The sequence below is a fragment of the Prinia subflava genome, chromosome Z (genome assembly GCF_021018805.1).
Source record: "Prinia subflava isolate CZ2003 ecotype Zambia chromosome Z, Cam_Psub_1.2, whole genome shotgun sequence".
NCBI lineage: Eukaryota > Metazoa > Chordata > Aves > Passeriformes > Cisticolidae > Prinia > Prinia subflava.
This window is the reverse complement of record NC_086283.1, coordinates 75,514,324-75,530,093: the sequence shown is the minus strand read 5'-3', so window position 1 is coordinate 75,530,093 and position 15,770 is coordinate 75,514,324. Positions and strand designations below refer to the sequence as shown.

The following is a 15,770-nucleotide window of genomic DNA, read 5'->3' as shown; positions in this document are numbered from 1 at the left end:
TCCCTTCCAACCTGATCCATTCTCTGCTTCTGTGATTCTATAACATTTATTCAGCAAAAAAAGAACCAGAGACTGCTAGGCCCTATTTTATGTTAGGAAAAAAAGGGCAGAATATATAATCCATTGTAGCAACACTATTGACATTAAATATTACAGTTATTGCCTTCTCTTCTTCCCCCAGAAAGCTCTTCACATGGGATAGATGCAAACTCAGTCTTGGTGGGTTCACAAAGGTGAAAATCTGAACAACGCTTAAATAGCACATGTGCCTTCAGATTTCCAAACCATTTTAGTATAGCCTCAATTAGATGTTTGGACCACATGCTTTACTGGCTCCTTTCCTGAGAGATACATCACACGAGTTCAAATCAGTACAAAACAGAGTGATGGCCTAATATAAGTATTTCGGTCTTTCAATACTAATTCTGTCAAGTCTTTTCAACTCCACTAGCTTCCATCTCTGGATGGGAGAAACAGAATTCTCTGCTGTACACTTGCTATGTTCTCTGCATTCACAGAAAAGCAGCCTTCCTTCTTCACAGTTCTTTTTTTTCATTTACCTTACCACCATCTTGTAGATATAAGGGGAAAGATCTGACTCATTTTTGTTGAAAACAATTTAAGAAAAAGGTATCAACTTCCAAGTTCTATCAATTTGTCCTTTCCCACTCACCTTGGCAAAAGTAATTGATTTCTATTTCTCCATAGCACCATGTACACCTCATTGCTCCTGACACTCTGGACCAAAAGAGTGGCCCTTTTTAGACACAGTTCAGTGCTAGTTTTGATTCTGCAGTTGTTTGCAGTATGAATTTTAGGATTGTCATCTGGAAGCCATAAAAAAGAAAATCCTTAGAACTGCTTCAGAATTTGCATTAAAACAAAAAAAAATCTTATGCTAAGTATGAATATTCCCGGACACTAATATCCTGTAGAGAAACCACTGCAAGGATTCAGGTGTCAGATGTCTATCTTGTTATAAATTACTCCTATTTCTCTCTCTCCAGGAAACTCAACCTGAACATTTTGTGTATCAACACAGATTTAAGAAGCTTGTCTCTCTTACATTCATAATTCCCAGGATATGCAGCTCACAGGATCTTCACTTCCTGGATTTTGGCCCCAACAACAATTTCAGTCAACTCCTCATTCAAATCTTCTGCTGTTTAACAGGATTCATGCACCTCTCCTACCACTTCTTATAGCGGAAAAGCAGGTTTTTACATTTATATCAGTTTATTCTGCTTTGCTTCTCTAAATTACTGCTCACATTCTTCCACTACCTGATTCTTTGGCTGCAAAATCTTCCCTTTTACATCACAGACAATCTCAGGCTGAGCTCACACAATTCTCCTGGAATTACTGTTGGAGGCTGTATACATACTGGGAAAATTAGGTCATACTTGATCAATTTCTTCATTCTTTCCACTAAGGATTCTCTACTGGCCGCTACAGAGAGTGAAACACCGAGTCCAAGGTGCAGCTAATACATGGACAGGACTATTGCACCAGCCACATCATTTGCATTTCATGTGCCTAAGTAAGAAATGACTTTCAGACATGGGCTCTCTTTTAAAAAAATGTATTGGTTTTCCACCAGTTTCTTAGGCCATGGAGGAGGCAAATACTTCAGACATGCCTCTCTCACTTTTTGCTCTTCTATGGTCACACTGCAAAAAACGCTCTACTGGTGAGAACAATATTTTGCAGACATAACATGTAGTTGAACTGTAGAATACTGTCCAGACAAGCCTCAAACGAACTACTGTAATTTTAGTATTGGTGTGTTGCTAATATGAATTGTCAATGTTTTTTAAAAATAGATACAAGAAATTTCTCCTTCTCAGTAGCTAGAACTGATTATAATACTAAAAATGTCTGCTTTTTATATTGTGTAAATAGAATTCATCATGATACTACTCTCCCTTTATTATAAGGAAGACATCCTGTGGCTACATAGTAATACTCAGTCACTAATTCCTCTCTGTTATTCAATTTCACTGCTGCATGTGATTAAAAAACAGAATGAACAATGATTCTACAAATAACACCACGTCATGAGGACAATCTCAATCTATATGCTGCTACCAGATGGCAACAACCTATTGTCAGCCAAAATAATCTAATTTTATACTTGTTTATTCATTCTTGTGTACTTATACTTGAGAAGGAATCAATATGAACAACTAATTAAATAAGTATATTGTCTTCTTTTTATGACATTAGCGGTTTTTTACTATCTTGCTTCCCTTTGTTATTTAGTTTTTATAAATGTTATTTGTTAATGCTCCTCACATTTTTGAAAATAGTTGCATTTTCCAAATATTTTCTTCATCGTAAAAAGTGAGAATAGGGGAAGATAAAGCAGTAATCTAGGTGTCTAACCTTTAATTATGGATGGGATGCTGGAAGGAGTCAGGGGACCAAGGATTCTATTCCCAGTTCCTCCATGTTGCTATGAGAACTCAGAACTTGTCTTCATCTGCAAAAGGTGGGAAATAATATTTATGCACATTTTAATAGATCTTCTGTGTAATAAACATAATTTCAAGAAATATTATAAGCAATTAATTACATTTTCTTTACATTACATACCATTTTCATTTAATGTGTTTAGTTCAGCTGAGATTGTAATAAAAGATACTGTAAGAACACCAACTTTCTGAAGAACTTCTGGTCCAGTTACAAATGAAACAATGAACTGTCCTGGTTTCCAGGTTCACTCAGGACATTCAGGTGTGATTACTGACCAGACAATTCCATATTTTGAGAAAGTAAGAAAATACACCAAGATTTATCAAGATTTTCAAGTTTGCTTTTATGCCATCGTAGTTTCAAGGAAGTTTTTAAAAACAACATTGTTCTGTGTCACATTTACAAAGTGGCTTGTTCAACAACTAAAAATTCCTTATCTGGATGCCAATCTGTATAAAATGACCATACACAGACTTTATCTTGTATTCTGTGCAAAAAACCAATGAGATTTTAAAAGCATCATGTTGAAAATCATTACAGCAACTTGTCCTTTTACATCTTCAAGAGACATAAACCAAGCAAAAATAGGAACAGAGAGTGTCAGACTTGCAGTGTTTTCAATAACCTGGTTTGAAGATCATGTCTTTACAGATACAATATTCTGCAAGTGCTATAGATATATTGGATTAATTGAGTTGACACTGCTGTGAAGTTGGTTTACAACTGATACTTCGATGAAAAAGTTTTCATCGTAGGCTAAATAATAGTCAGAAACCAACCCACAAACACTGAAATAATTATTATGAAAGAAAAATCATCAACACACTGCTGAATAGCTCATAGGGCCTTCAGAACAGACACTCTCCTGATACCACATCTCAAGAATACAGTAAAATTGAAAAGGTATACACAGCAATGACAGCAACTGAAATCCTCCATGAAAAAAATAATTGAATTCACAATTCCTCTTTATTCTAGAAAAGAGACAACCAACATGGCAGTGGTCTGCATAGGCCACATGGAAAAATAGCAAGGGCTTATTGTATCTTACAATATAAATATTACTTGCATCAAATGAAACTAGCAGGTGCCAAATTTGGAAACCAAAAAGGAGCTCTATTTACAAACTCTTTACCACTGGATGCTGTGAATGGTAATTGTCTGTTTACATACTTCCAAGAATTCTTGAGAGGATTGGTGTATTTCATCAAGAGAAATACACTGAAAGCTATTAAATAAAAAAAAAATCACAGCTGTGTGAGGAAGACTGAATCACAGATTAGTGGACACTACAAGAGTATTCAGGCCTGTTATTGTGCTCTTTTGGAATGCTACCATTGAGTGCTTCAAGAGACTAGTGATGCTGGGATCAATGGCCATCATAATAGGATAGATGGACCTTAAGTCTGATGCAGCATTATTGATTTCATTTTTCTTACTATTTTGAGTCAGTAAACTCATCTGAAGTGCAGCTTACAGGGAGCAGTCTACATGAGTTTAAGTTTTTGTGAGCATCTCTGGCCATTTTATTTAAAGGAAACAGTCCTTAAACATAACAAATATTCATACTTCAATAAAAATTATTAATTTACTTTAAAATTAATTTGGGCTACTAAAGTTCTGCACTACCACAAAGTATAGGCAAAACCAACCATGAACTACACACACTGTGGCAGCTCTGGATACCCTACAAATGCTAGCTTTTAGTAATTTTCTGACCTACTCCCATGAGACAAACTAGTTTCTTTTCATTCAATTACCAGGAGAATTTTTGCTTCCCTTTTCATGTTAAACCCTTTGTTATGTCACACAGTGAAATCAGCACAGGCTTGAACCACTTGACAGAAACACTTGGTTTGAATAGGTACTTCTATGACCCCTAAGACTTGCCAAATTTAATTCCTTCTCAAGTAGCAGAATCCCTATGAGAAAATGGCAGCACACACATGGAGGTTTGAACAGTGAAGTAATATTAATATCATTTTCTACTCATTGCAAAGCAAAATTATTGTGCAGAACATGTCCATTCAGGTAATTAAAAGGACATCATTCAGAATATTCAAAGTCACTAGTAAACCTAAAATTTTGCATGTAATATAGTGTATGAATACTTGTATACAATATCAGAGGGCATCCAAAAGCACAGCATTTTACAGGCTCTGAAAATTTGAAAGTGTTTTCTTAAAAGGCTGATTTATAGATCTGTTCTGTTTCATTAAACATCTTTTTAACTTCAAGTCGAGATGCAGGCAGTTCTGCTTTTTCATTGTGTCTGTGAATATAATGTACTTTTTTACAGTTCTTTTTGTGCTACTGGTAGCACTATACATTTGATGGACAGCCAAAGGTACATAGCAAATTGTCAATGGGTATTTACATTCATTTGAAAAAAAAGCCTTATCTCTGACTGACATTCATACTATTGGAGAATAGTATTGGAAATAGGAATTTTATTCACAAAAAATACTAAAATTTGGTTTTACATAATCAGTGTTGCAAGCCCATTACATAGTAGTCTCAAGTCTTCCTCCACAAGGATTTGGAATATGAACATATGTCTGAGAATTAAAATCCATGAAAAATTTAATCAAACTGAATCAAACTTTCCATGTTGTAAAGTTTATGTCTGCCAAATTATAAAATATTTATGAAAATCATAAAATATTGCCATATTAATTCAGACTGTTTTGGAAATCATTCAAGCAAGTTATTTGAGTCCTGAGTTCCTAAGTTCCGCTTTTCTAACTTTTCTTTTTATTAGAATCAATTAGAGCATAAATCTTTCTATTACATTAACACACAGAAAAACACCATGCAAGAATTTTTTTCTCCATCAAGAACAACTTCAATACTAAAACCTAGTCTTCAGCTTTCCAAACAATGTAGGCAACTCACTCTACAGTAAATATAAATTAGAAAAAAGGAAAAAACAATCATTGCAAGAAAAGAGAAAAATCCAAAAAAGCAAGTCCCAAGGTTCAACCAGTGAAATGGATATGAGTTGCTGGTATATATGGGGTTTGGCTATGTAAAATGTCCATGAAGAAACTGCCATTCTCTGCCATCTCCCTCTGTTGGAAAAGTCACTTGCAGCATTCAACTGTAAAATGCAGACTTAAAAATCCTTAGTACTGTAAACTCTGCAAGGGCAAGCAGACACCCTTACTACTAGGTGTCTTCAAAATAAGTTACAAAACACCTTTCAAGAGAAGTAGGAAAATCATAGCAGTAGCTTTTTCTAAATTTAAACAAACATTCTTTCATTCCGAAATTGACAGCTTCCATCTTTCCCAGCCCTGAGATAAGATGGAAAATTCTGATCCAGAAAGACGCAATTTCCCAATGCAATTCTTTTAATTGGTGCAAAAGGAAAGGTTCCTATGGAAAGCACAAACCTTTCTTTCCCCCACTTTCCCAGAACTTCAGCTAAATAGCTACCAGGTGACTTTTCAGAACAATTTAAAGGGCAGCTGACAAAGGCAGTAAGATGTGGTCCTGCTCTTCAACTCATCACCTGAACTGCAAAACTGTGTACAGCAAAAGAGGAAGGGAAGTAGAAAATTCAACAGGATGAAGAACAAAGGTTGAAGCTTCATTTTTATGAAGCTCAGTTTACAAACACTGCTAAATACAGATATGTAAGCTTTTATCCCCTTTTAAGTCATAGCTATTTAAAAGGCAACTATCATTCATAAGCTCTTCTGAAATCTTCCCTTCTAGTTTCTAGAAAAACCAACTAACTCCACGAAAAATCCAACATATATGAAGACAACAATTCTAAAATCATCATCATCTTCCACAAGATAAAGAGATGGGCATCCTTTTCTCTATATGCAAAATCACAAAAGATATCAAAAACTTATCTCCATGAGCACTGCAGCATGCAGTTGTGAACTCAGCAGATCTGCAGAAAATAACTCAAAGGTTTTATCAGATCAAATGCTGAAACTACACCAATAAATACTAAATACACTGTATAAAAAGGGAATTTTTATGCAATATATTAATTATCCCCATTCAAAGTACTAATAAAGCTTCTTTTAATCTTGTATGATGTTTTAGCAGTCTCCTTCCAGATAGACCACTTATAAGCTGAAGAAAAAAATACAAATCTAGAAAGCATGACCAGTGGAAAAAATGGGTAGTTGTCATGGCTAGATGGAAGATTAGTAAGTGACCTTGTTACAGTTACCAGATATGTGAATACCAGGCTGTAAAACACAGAACCATGAATTGTTCAACAGCTCTCTGAGCTTTAAAACAAAGCATGACAGTCCTTAACAGCAATCAGTGTGACTTAGACTGCTGTCTAGGAAACCATTTGTAGTCTTACCATTTCACTGAAGTTATTTAGGCAACATAACCAAACCATTAAGAATGGATGAAGTATGGGTTATCCTGCCCTATATCATGAGGAACTACAAGGAGGCCTTCCTTCCAAATCCTATCAAATCACATGAAATGTAAAATCAGAGAAGAACAGAAGAGATTAAATAATTTCACTCTACCATACACCAAAAGATATATATATATATGTGTATGTATGTATGTATTTATGTATGTATGTACGTATTCTCCCATGGTGTAACAGTTACACATATTTTTAACTACTGCCAACACAAAGCAGTACAGCAACTTGATTTATTACATGCAGATTTTTCTGCATTGTTGCTAAACAGTACACTGGTCCAAAGTTACTAAAATACTTAAAAAACTATACATTATGTAAACAAAACATAAATAAGACAGCATAGTTCTTTGTACATATTGTTTAGTACAATCAGGAATATCAGGAATATGTACAATTCTATACTATAGATTGCATTTTTACAATGCATAATTTTTTTTAAAGGAACAAGCCAAAATAAATTTGACAAATAAAAAGGAGATATATACTGTCATAAACACACTGGCAAACAGTCCATAGCGTAAGATGGAACATGTGCAAAAGGCGAGATTTCTCCAAACTTGAATTCAGTTTAATGAATTCACTGGTCATTTCTGAGCCTTCTACTAGAGAACTCTCGGAAAACTTCTGACAAATTAAAATTTTTCTTTCTCCAAATCCCCACAGGTAAACAGGTAAAACTGTAACCTTATTGAGTAAATCAATTGTTTAAAACATTGTAAGAAAAAATTCAATAGTTACAACTTCCAAAGTTTGAAGAATGCCTCAGAATTTCAAAGTGGCTCATTTGCAGTAAATTCAGGATGCAGCTTTGTCAGGTTTATCAAGGCAAGATGACTGAGATGCAGGGAAGACCGTGGTAGGATTTCTGCTTGTGGAAACAACAGGAAGCAGTGACGAAGACAGGGAAGAAACTTTAGGTGCTGAAGTGTTTAGAGCATTCAGTATGGCTCCCTCTGGACTGACCAACAGTTTTTTGATAGAACTGTCTAGCTGAAACACTGACGTGTTGCTTGGTAAATGGGAATTTGGAGGATGAACGACAGAAACAGAAGATGTAGCTACATTAAGGGGAGACTTTGTCACTGAAGATATAGACAGAGTTACTGCAGACAGTGGAGTACATGAGCTAGCTGGAGTACTAAATATCTGGGGTGTTGCATGTACGATGGGTAAAGCATCTGCAGCTCCAAAAGAGTTCACAATTTTTGTAGAGCTTTGCGAAGGATGTTTCGGTATTTGCCAACTTAATGAATGACTTGGGGCTAGGATGACTTTTGAGGTTATTGGGGTTATTGGCTTAACAGTTGGTACACCTTGAGGCTCTTGGCCATGGTTAATTGTTAAAGGAGTCTGTTTTGTATTACAGGAGAGAAGAAGAACATGGCTGCCAGCTCCAAGGCCTTGCAGTGGAACAACAAAACGAGTACCATTAATCATTATCTGAGTTCCAGGTGCCAAAGGCATGCAGGTGTTAATGACTATTTTCTGTTGAGTGGAAGGTCCATTCAACGGAACTCCTCCTGTTTTGCTTGTTACAAGGTGTGAAGCCTCAGACATCTGAATGGTAGAAGCACAAGCATAATCATGACTTTGTTTCTCTGTTGTGGGAGGCATCTGCTGGCATTGTAGGGCAGAAAGATTGGGAAAACTAATTACTTCACCTGTATTTGGTGATGGAGGGGGCAACACACTCTGAGGTTTGTTAATACCTGCAGGACTTGACAGAGCAGCTGAAATTCCTGATGACTGAAACTGAACCAGTGCGGGCAACTGTCTTTTTGGTACTGGAAGAGGAGACGGAACTGCTGCCAACTGAGGAACTGTATGTAACACCTTGTGGGGGGGGGCTGCAGGTCCAGGCAAGCTAATGACTGGAAATTGCAGAGCAGATGCTAAGTTTTGCGGAGATACTGTTGGCTGTGTTGAAATCAGTACAGATGAAGCAAGATGTCCTGTTTTCACAGTTGACATTCCCACAGTATTTCCAATATTTGATGTACAAAGTCGATTACACACAACTGGCCTTATTCTTGAGGGATCATTGCCACCAATCAAGACAGTAGGCTGTGCCCCAGAGGAAGTTCCACTTGATGTTACTGAAACAGATTCTACTTGTGCACTTGCTGTTGTTATTGAAAAGGCATTTTCAGCTTTTGTTGCAATACATACAGATTCATTAGCTGACACGGCAAAACTTGGAACAGAAACCACAGTACTATTTGTCAAGGATGGGGCCAAGGCTGTCCTCTTTTTGTCTTCTCCTTTAGAAATGTCAGAGTGCAATTTATTAACTGGTAGGGCCTCCTGCGCACTGCCTTTAGTATTTACAATGGTCTGACCTATATTTAGTCCAATTTTCACATCTTTTACTTGAGCAATAGTTGGTGACGAGCACTTTATTCTTACTGGTGCTCCTACTGTAGATGGGATCAAAACCAACTGTGGTTGCTCTGAGACATTAACAAAGGTTTTGGTTAGGGAAGAAGGAAGGTTCTGTTTCAATGATTCTGTAACTAGATTGGTGGTCGATGGGCCATTGGCAATTTGTGTGTTAATGAAAACCAGCTTCTGAGCATTAATAGCAGTGGATGCTGGACAGGGTATAATACTGACCCCTGATGCCCCAGAGGGAGATAAAATTGGTGGATTTGTGATTAATGTAAATTTCTGGATGGGAGTACCACTGATTAACTCTCCATTTGATGCAGAATTTGACTCAGATTGTGTAACAGCCTTTGTTTTCACTTTAGTATCCCCTTGATGCTTCACAGAAGAATTTTGAGTTTTGACAATATTACTTTGTCCAATGCTAGTCACACTAACAGGGTTGTTTGGAGTTGCAGACACCAAATTGCTAGCTAATGGAATGGAGGATGAAGAAGACACATGGCAGGAGTTCTCTCTTACTTGACACAAAGAGTCCCGAACAGCTGGCTGCTGTAGCGTAAATTTGGTATTTTTCTCTGTTGCCTGGGTAGAATCAGCAGGAAAAGCTGGAATGTTAGCAGAAGCTGTTGAGGGGGAAAATCCAGGAGATGATTGTCCAATATGTGTGAGACAGGATGTGGCTGTTGCAACAGACGGAAGACTAGAGCATGATACTGCTGTGGTTTTTGGCACAAGAAAGGCCTGAAGTTGAGATGTGTAAGTGAAAACTGAACTAGGACATAAACTACTAGGTGAAATCTGGTCTGGGTTTGTCTGCACTTTAACAATTCCAGTGTTTCCACCTCGTGTTGTGACCAGAATAGATTGTGATTCTCTTACACACATTGTCTTTAGCTCTTGCTTAGTTTCAAGGGAGTCATTTTGCTGCTGTGATGCAAGATTATGAGAGGCAGAATCAGTGTTTGTAGATGCACTTAATGCTGCTGCTGGTGTCAAGGATTGGCTAGCTGTGGAAAGAGTAGGTGAAGCCAAAGGTACAGGCAATGTAGCAGTCGAAACTGTAGTCTTGATTTTGTCATTTTCACTTTGGCTTACCTTAATTATTGGTGATAAGTTATCTGCTGAAGTTACATTAGAAAATGGTTGTGTAGTGTTCAGGGGACTAGTCAAGTGTGATGAGTGGGTAGTATTCTTGCAAAAAACTGTAGTGGGTGACTTAGTGGCATTTGCAGGGCCTGTTACCAAAACAGGTGTTAAAGAAACACTGACATTTGACATTTTTGGTAAAGATGTACAGTGCATCTCAAATGATTTTTGTTGTAGTGACTGAATATCCTTGGACACAATTTTTTCTTCCTTCTGCTGAAGAAGAAAATTCTTAGGTAAAATAAGAACTTGTTGCATGACTTTTTCTCCATTTTTAGGGTCAATTGTAGCTTGCATTTGAATTTTCACTGAGCTATTGGGAACATCTAATGGTATACAGTGGCCATTTGGCATTTTGTATACCATTTGTAAAGGAGTCTTTGAATTGGCCTGGCAGGGCAATGCTGGTTTGATCAGTGATGGTTCCAAAGCTGGTAAAAATGACTTTTCAGAAGTAGTCATGTTCATGCCTGCAGGAGGCAACAGTTGATTTGTTAAGGTCACTTTGTTCCCAGTATTCTTGGCAAGCAAGGCCTGGATGGGTTTGGTCCCTTTCAGAAAGTTTGATACTGATGTTGCAGGATCTGTCAAGGAAAGCAGCTCTAGAGTTGACCCTTCAACTTGTTTCAGCTCAGTCAAGCAACTATCGGACTGCAGGCTACTTTCTGAACTCTGGACCACAGCCTCATTAGTGCTCAGTTTAGCTTTCTTCCTTGGTGAAAGCTCATTAGTGCTTTGATCCAGACAACTATTTTGTTTGAACTGTCGTTTAGTGCATTTGGGCAGTATCTTCTGTATCTCTTTAGAAGCTGATTCTTTTTTCAGAATTCTGCTTTTTCCTGCAGGTAAATTCATCTCTAATAGTTTCATTTCATCTGCAAGGATATTAAAACAGAAACTACGTTTTACATGTTTGTAACTCAAACCCCTATAAAACAGTTTTACAGTGTCTCACTAAAGGCATTATACTAGTCTGCAAGAGTAAAGGTATGTGGAAGGAAATGTCTAATTTTTTAAAGGCATCTGGTCAAGGACCTTTGCAATACAAAAAGGGGGCAATAAGAAAAGGAGGAAGTAATAAACAAGAACACACAGGGACTGAAACCTGACCAGCAATGGGAGACAGTGAGGAAAATCAAACCTGGTCAATCAGATTAATTGATAACAGTATGTGAGAGCATGAAAATGTATATTCAAGCAAGATTATCTTGAGAGGAAAAAGGGAAAAGCCAGGAAAAAAAATACAAAAGAGACACCGATCTAACCAAACAAAAATGGAGACAATATCAAGAAAACAACTTCACAAATCACACCAATTGATGGGCTATCAGGAAACTGCAGAGACCTCTTGCAGGAAGATCAACTTTTTGAACCTAATACAATTAGAAACCAGGGGAGATCCTGGAGACGGAATCAGGAGGGGTGAGGGAGTTGGTACAGCCATACAAACCCATGGATCAATGTGTACAGGTAAGGGGAGCTGAAAGGACAGCTGCAAGAGGTTACAGCCTGTGGGCCTGGTGCCAGCTGCTGGAGGGTGAGTGTCTGTATCCTCCCCAAATCCAGTGTGTGTGTATTCACTGATAAACTTCAAGCTAGACTAGATGCTGAGCAGGAGGGCCTAGGGGTCTGGGCTGGCCTAACAGGAGGACCTGTGAGTGGGGAATGCCTGTGCAATGAAGATGTGAATGCCATATTTCATACTGAGCATCAAGCTGGACTAGCCAATGAGCAGGGGATGCATGAAGCGGTAAGAGGGCTGATGATGCATGCAGGAGGGCCAGGCAGACAGAAGGGCCATGCACTGAGGTTTTCATTGCATGAGGCTGCAGGGGGTCCTCTCTGAGGAGACAGGCCAGGAACTGTCTTATGCCAGACACAGCTGGCTCCGAAACAGATCCACTTCAGGGCAAGGCTGAGCCTGTCAGCCAAACTGGTCATGTCTCATGGATAATGCTTTGCAGAATAATGTGACAGAGTGGATGGAGGAAAAAATGTAGAGATACAATCCTGTAGACACCAAGAACAGCAAAGAAGGAGGAGTAGGATGTGCTCCAGCCAGTGGAATGGATTCCTCCCCAACCCAGTAAGACCCCTGATCAAGCAGGTTTACCTGCTCCCATGGAGGACCATGCTGGAACAGGTATGTATATTGCAGATGCTTGAGGACCCCATTCTACAACAGGTGAGTAGAATGCCTTGGAGGAAGTTGCAGCCCATGAAGAGCCTATCCTGGAGCAGTTTCCTGACAGGAACTGTGGCATATGGGAGATCCACTCTAGTACAGTCTTATGCTGAAAAACTCTAGCCTATGGAGAGGACCCACAATGGTGCAGTTTGTGAAGCATTATATTCCCTAGGGGGGACCCCATACTGGAGCAGGGATGAGGAAGGAGCAGAAGGGACTAACTGTTATGAACTGACCTCAATCCCCAGATTCAATCCTTCCTGTGCTATTTGACAAGGTGGAAGAATCGGGAATGAAAGTGAACCTTGGAAGAAGGTGGCTATGTGAAAGGAAGGAGTTAGTATTTGTTTCTCACCATTCTACTCTATTTTTAATTGACAACAAAATTAAATTCATTCTCCTCAAGTGAGTCTGTTTTGACTGTGATAGTAACTGGTGATGATCTACCTTGTCTGTATCTTGACCATTAAGCTTTTCCATATTGTTTTCTCTCCCTAGCCTCTTAAGGAATGGGGGGGGTTACAGTGGTTGGGTGGGCATTGGGCTGCCAGTCAAGGTCAAGCCACCACAAAATTTACAAAAGTAAATTCCACATATATCAATTATGTTATTACAGAAATAGTTAAGCACAAAAAATAGTGAAGACTTCAATATAGCAGAATTTTCATCTTGGTCATGTCTGCCCTCTTCAAGTCTACATCTGACAGATATGCATCACAAGCTATTTTCATATTTTCACAGTGGTAGAGTTAAGGTAAGAAGTAGGCCACATGGAAGCTCACATGGAAAATTTAGGTTCCCAAATCAACTCGATTCAGCTCCTGAATCAAGTTCAAGTTACTGAATTCCAGTAAATGCTTACCATTATCTGAGTGATCTTTTTTGGGAACTTCTATATGTTCTGCAGACTCTGATGATTTACCGCATACTATTGCAAAAGATTCTTTGCCAGAATCAACTTCGCTTTCATCATTACTCCACAATTCTCTGGTAAATTTATCATGGTCTGGATGTCTTTTAAAGTCATCATAGTCCTTCTTCAATCTAGACCTTAAAAATAACAAAACTAACTTTACTAAAAACCACACTTTTAAACATTAATTTTATTTGTTTTGCTGCCAAACTAAAAGTTGGTGTAGACTTAATTGCCTGTGCCCTTCAAATAATTACAGCGTAGCCCTATCTGCAAGTCTCTAAAACAGAAAATGTGAAATGACAGCAATGTCCCTTATTTTATCAAAATTGAATTCTATTTCATTAAGTCCTCTAACAATAGCAAAAAGACTAAGTCAAATGACCATCACCATTTTACTGCATCCATATTGCTTTTCCTCTTTCATCTTTATGTGACAAATATACCTGTATGGACTTGAGTATTAGCTGTAAGACGTCTACTCCTTACTTTGAAGGCAACTCCAAGACGAGAATCAAGTAATTCTCATTTTTGTTAAACACATCATGCCTTTGACTCAGCTGTGAGACTATAACGTAACTTCCATCTTAAGAACACTTTCTTATCTCGGGCCCATTAGAACAGCCTATCATTTCCATAGGTTCACATTCCACTAAAGAATGTGCATACGACAGAACTACACAGGTATTTCACTCATTTGAACACCATTCAGAAACACATCCACTTACCTTGATACTGCTAACCTGTACATGTTTTCATTGTCTCCTCTTCTAAACCATTGTTTGGATGGGATGTAGTTGTTATTTTATTGTACAAATACACTGAACTTCAGGATTCAGCTAGTGGTAACCACACAATGCCCAGAAGGATTATTTAGCAAATGAATAGATTATAATTAACACCTTGTGTGGAATAGAATCTAGACTATTCTGGACCTAACCCTTATCTCAGTAACATTAAGATCTTGAATTTACTCATTGTTTTTCATTAGTATAACAGTTGTTTACATTGAATGCAGCAATGGCCAGCTGGTCTCTATGACATGGTGAGGGAAGAGCCAAGAATGATGTCACAGCTGGTAGGGCATGAACCTCACCAGTCAGTAAATGCTATTCCACCCCCTGCTGGGTAACGCAGCAAGGTAGGCCTAGGGATGGTAACTTGCTTCAACCAAGAGCCCAGATCAACAAGCAAGTTCCTGGTGCTGAGGCAGGTCTGAGATCAATCTGGGAAGTCAATTCCAAGTTTAAGATCAGGACCAGGTGCAGTGATGGCTGACCCAGTTAAGTGGTTTCTGAGCAGCTCCACAGTGATGACGCAGGTAGAAGGTTAGTCTGAGGGTCAGTCCAGATCAGTAGGATCCATGACCAGGCACATTAACTGCTGTAGTTCAGCTGGAAACTGGCACGAGCAGCAGAGATTGAAGGCAGAATGACCTGAAATGGGGATCCTGGGCCCATGGACAGGTGGCACAGACAAATGGCCACATGGGCCCAGTTACGGGTCAGTGCAATCTAGTAGTTTCCACTCGGCTTTGACACTCTTACAGAGAGTAGATATTGAAGCCTGTTTGAAGATGTAGTGTGGACAATACTGTCATCAGGATTTTGAACTTGAAGTCTAGGTGTGGAAGAACTGTAGTAGCACACCAGGGAACTACTACTGTACTAAAGCTTCTGGAAGTAATTTCCTTTTTCCTTTTGAGAAACTTCTGCTGTGAGGCCAGTGAACAACTGTAATCAGTGGGCACACGTAACTTTCCATTTTAAACCTTGCTACTAATTCAAATACAATTCAACATTATACTCTGTCATAATCTTGAAAAGACCAAAAGACCTTTCAGAAGGGAAAGAAAAGGATTTTGATCATAAGGTGTGCTCCTACTAGTAAAAGACAATAACAAAGGAAGGAAGGAAAACACCAGACTCTTATTTCATACTGTGGCATCTGGAGGAAGAAGCGCTGCCCAGTCTTTCATAGCTTAGAAGTTAAACATTGTTATTCAATGAGTAGATGTTAGTACCTTGCTGAAGCACCCTACAGAGCAACTGCAGTGACACTTATGGGGGAATTGATGTTTATGCTACTGTAAGCAAGTTTTGCTGAATTGCTTTTTCTCTTTTACATGACACCTTTCTTCACCACTGTCACTGGTGCTACACAACTGCCTAGCAGCTGCATAATTAATCAGACCAAGACAGTGACATAGAATCCCCACGATTTGTAAATATCATCCTTCAGATGGACCT

General features: G+C 38.4%; 1 protein-coding gene across 3 annotated transcripts in view; it reads right to left on the bottom strand.

Annotated features, from left to right (window-relative positions):
* Positions 1-3,425: 3,425 nt before the first annotated feature.
* The window catches only part of BRD10 (bromodomain containing 10), a 54,532-nt gene continuing 42,187 nt past the window's right edge, over positions 3,426-15,770 (bottom strand). For all 3 annotated transcript variants that reach the window (XM_063422234.1, XM_063422236.1, XM_063422237.1), the window contains 2 exons: positions 13,471-13,658; positions 3,426-11,295 (listed from right to left, as the gene is read on the bottom strand). In XM_063422234.1, coding sequence (XP_063278304.1) covers positions 7,682-11,295; positions 13,471-13,658 — 3,802 coding nt within the window. In that variant the 3' untranslated portion in view covers positions 3,426-7,681. The remainder of the gene's footprint in view (positions 11,296-13,470; positions 13,659-15,770) is intronic.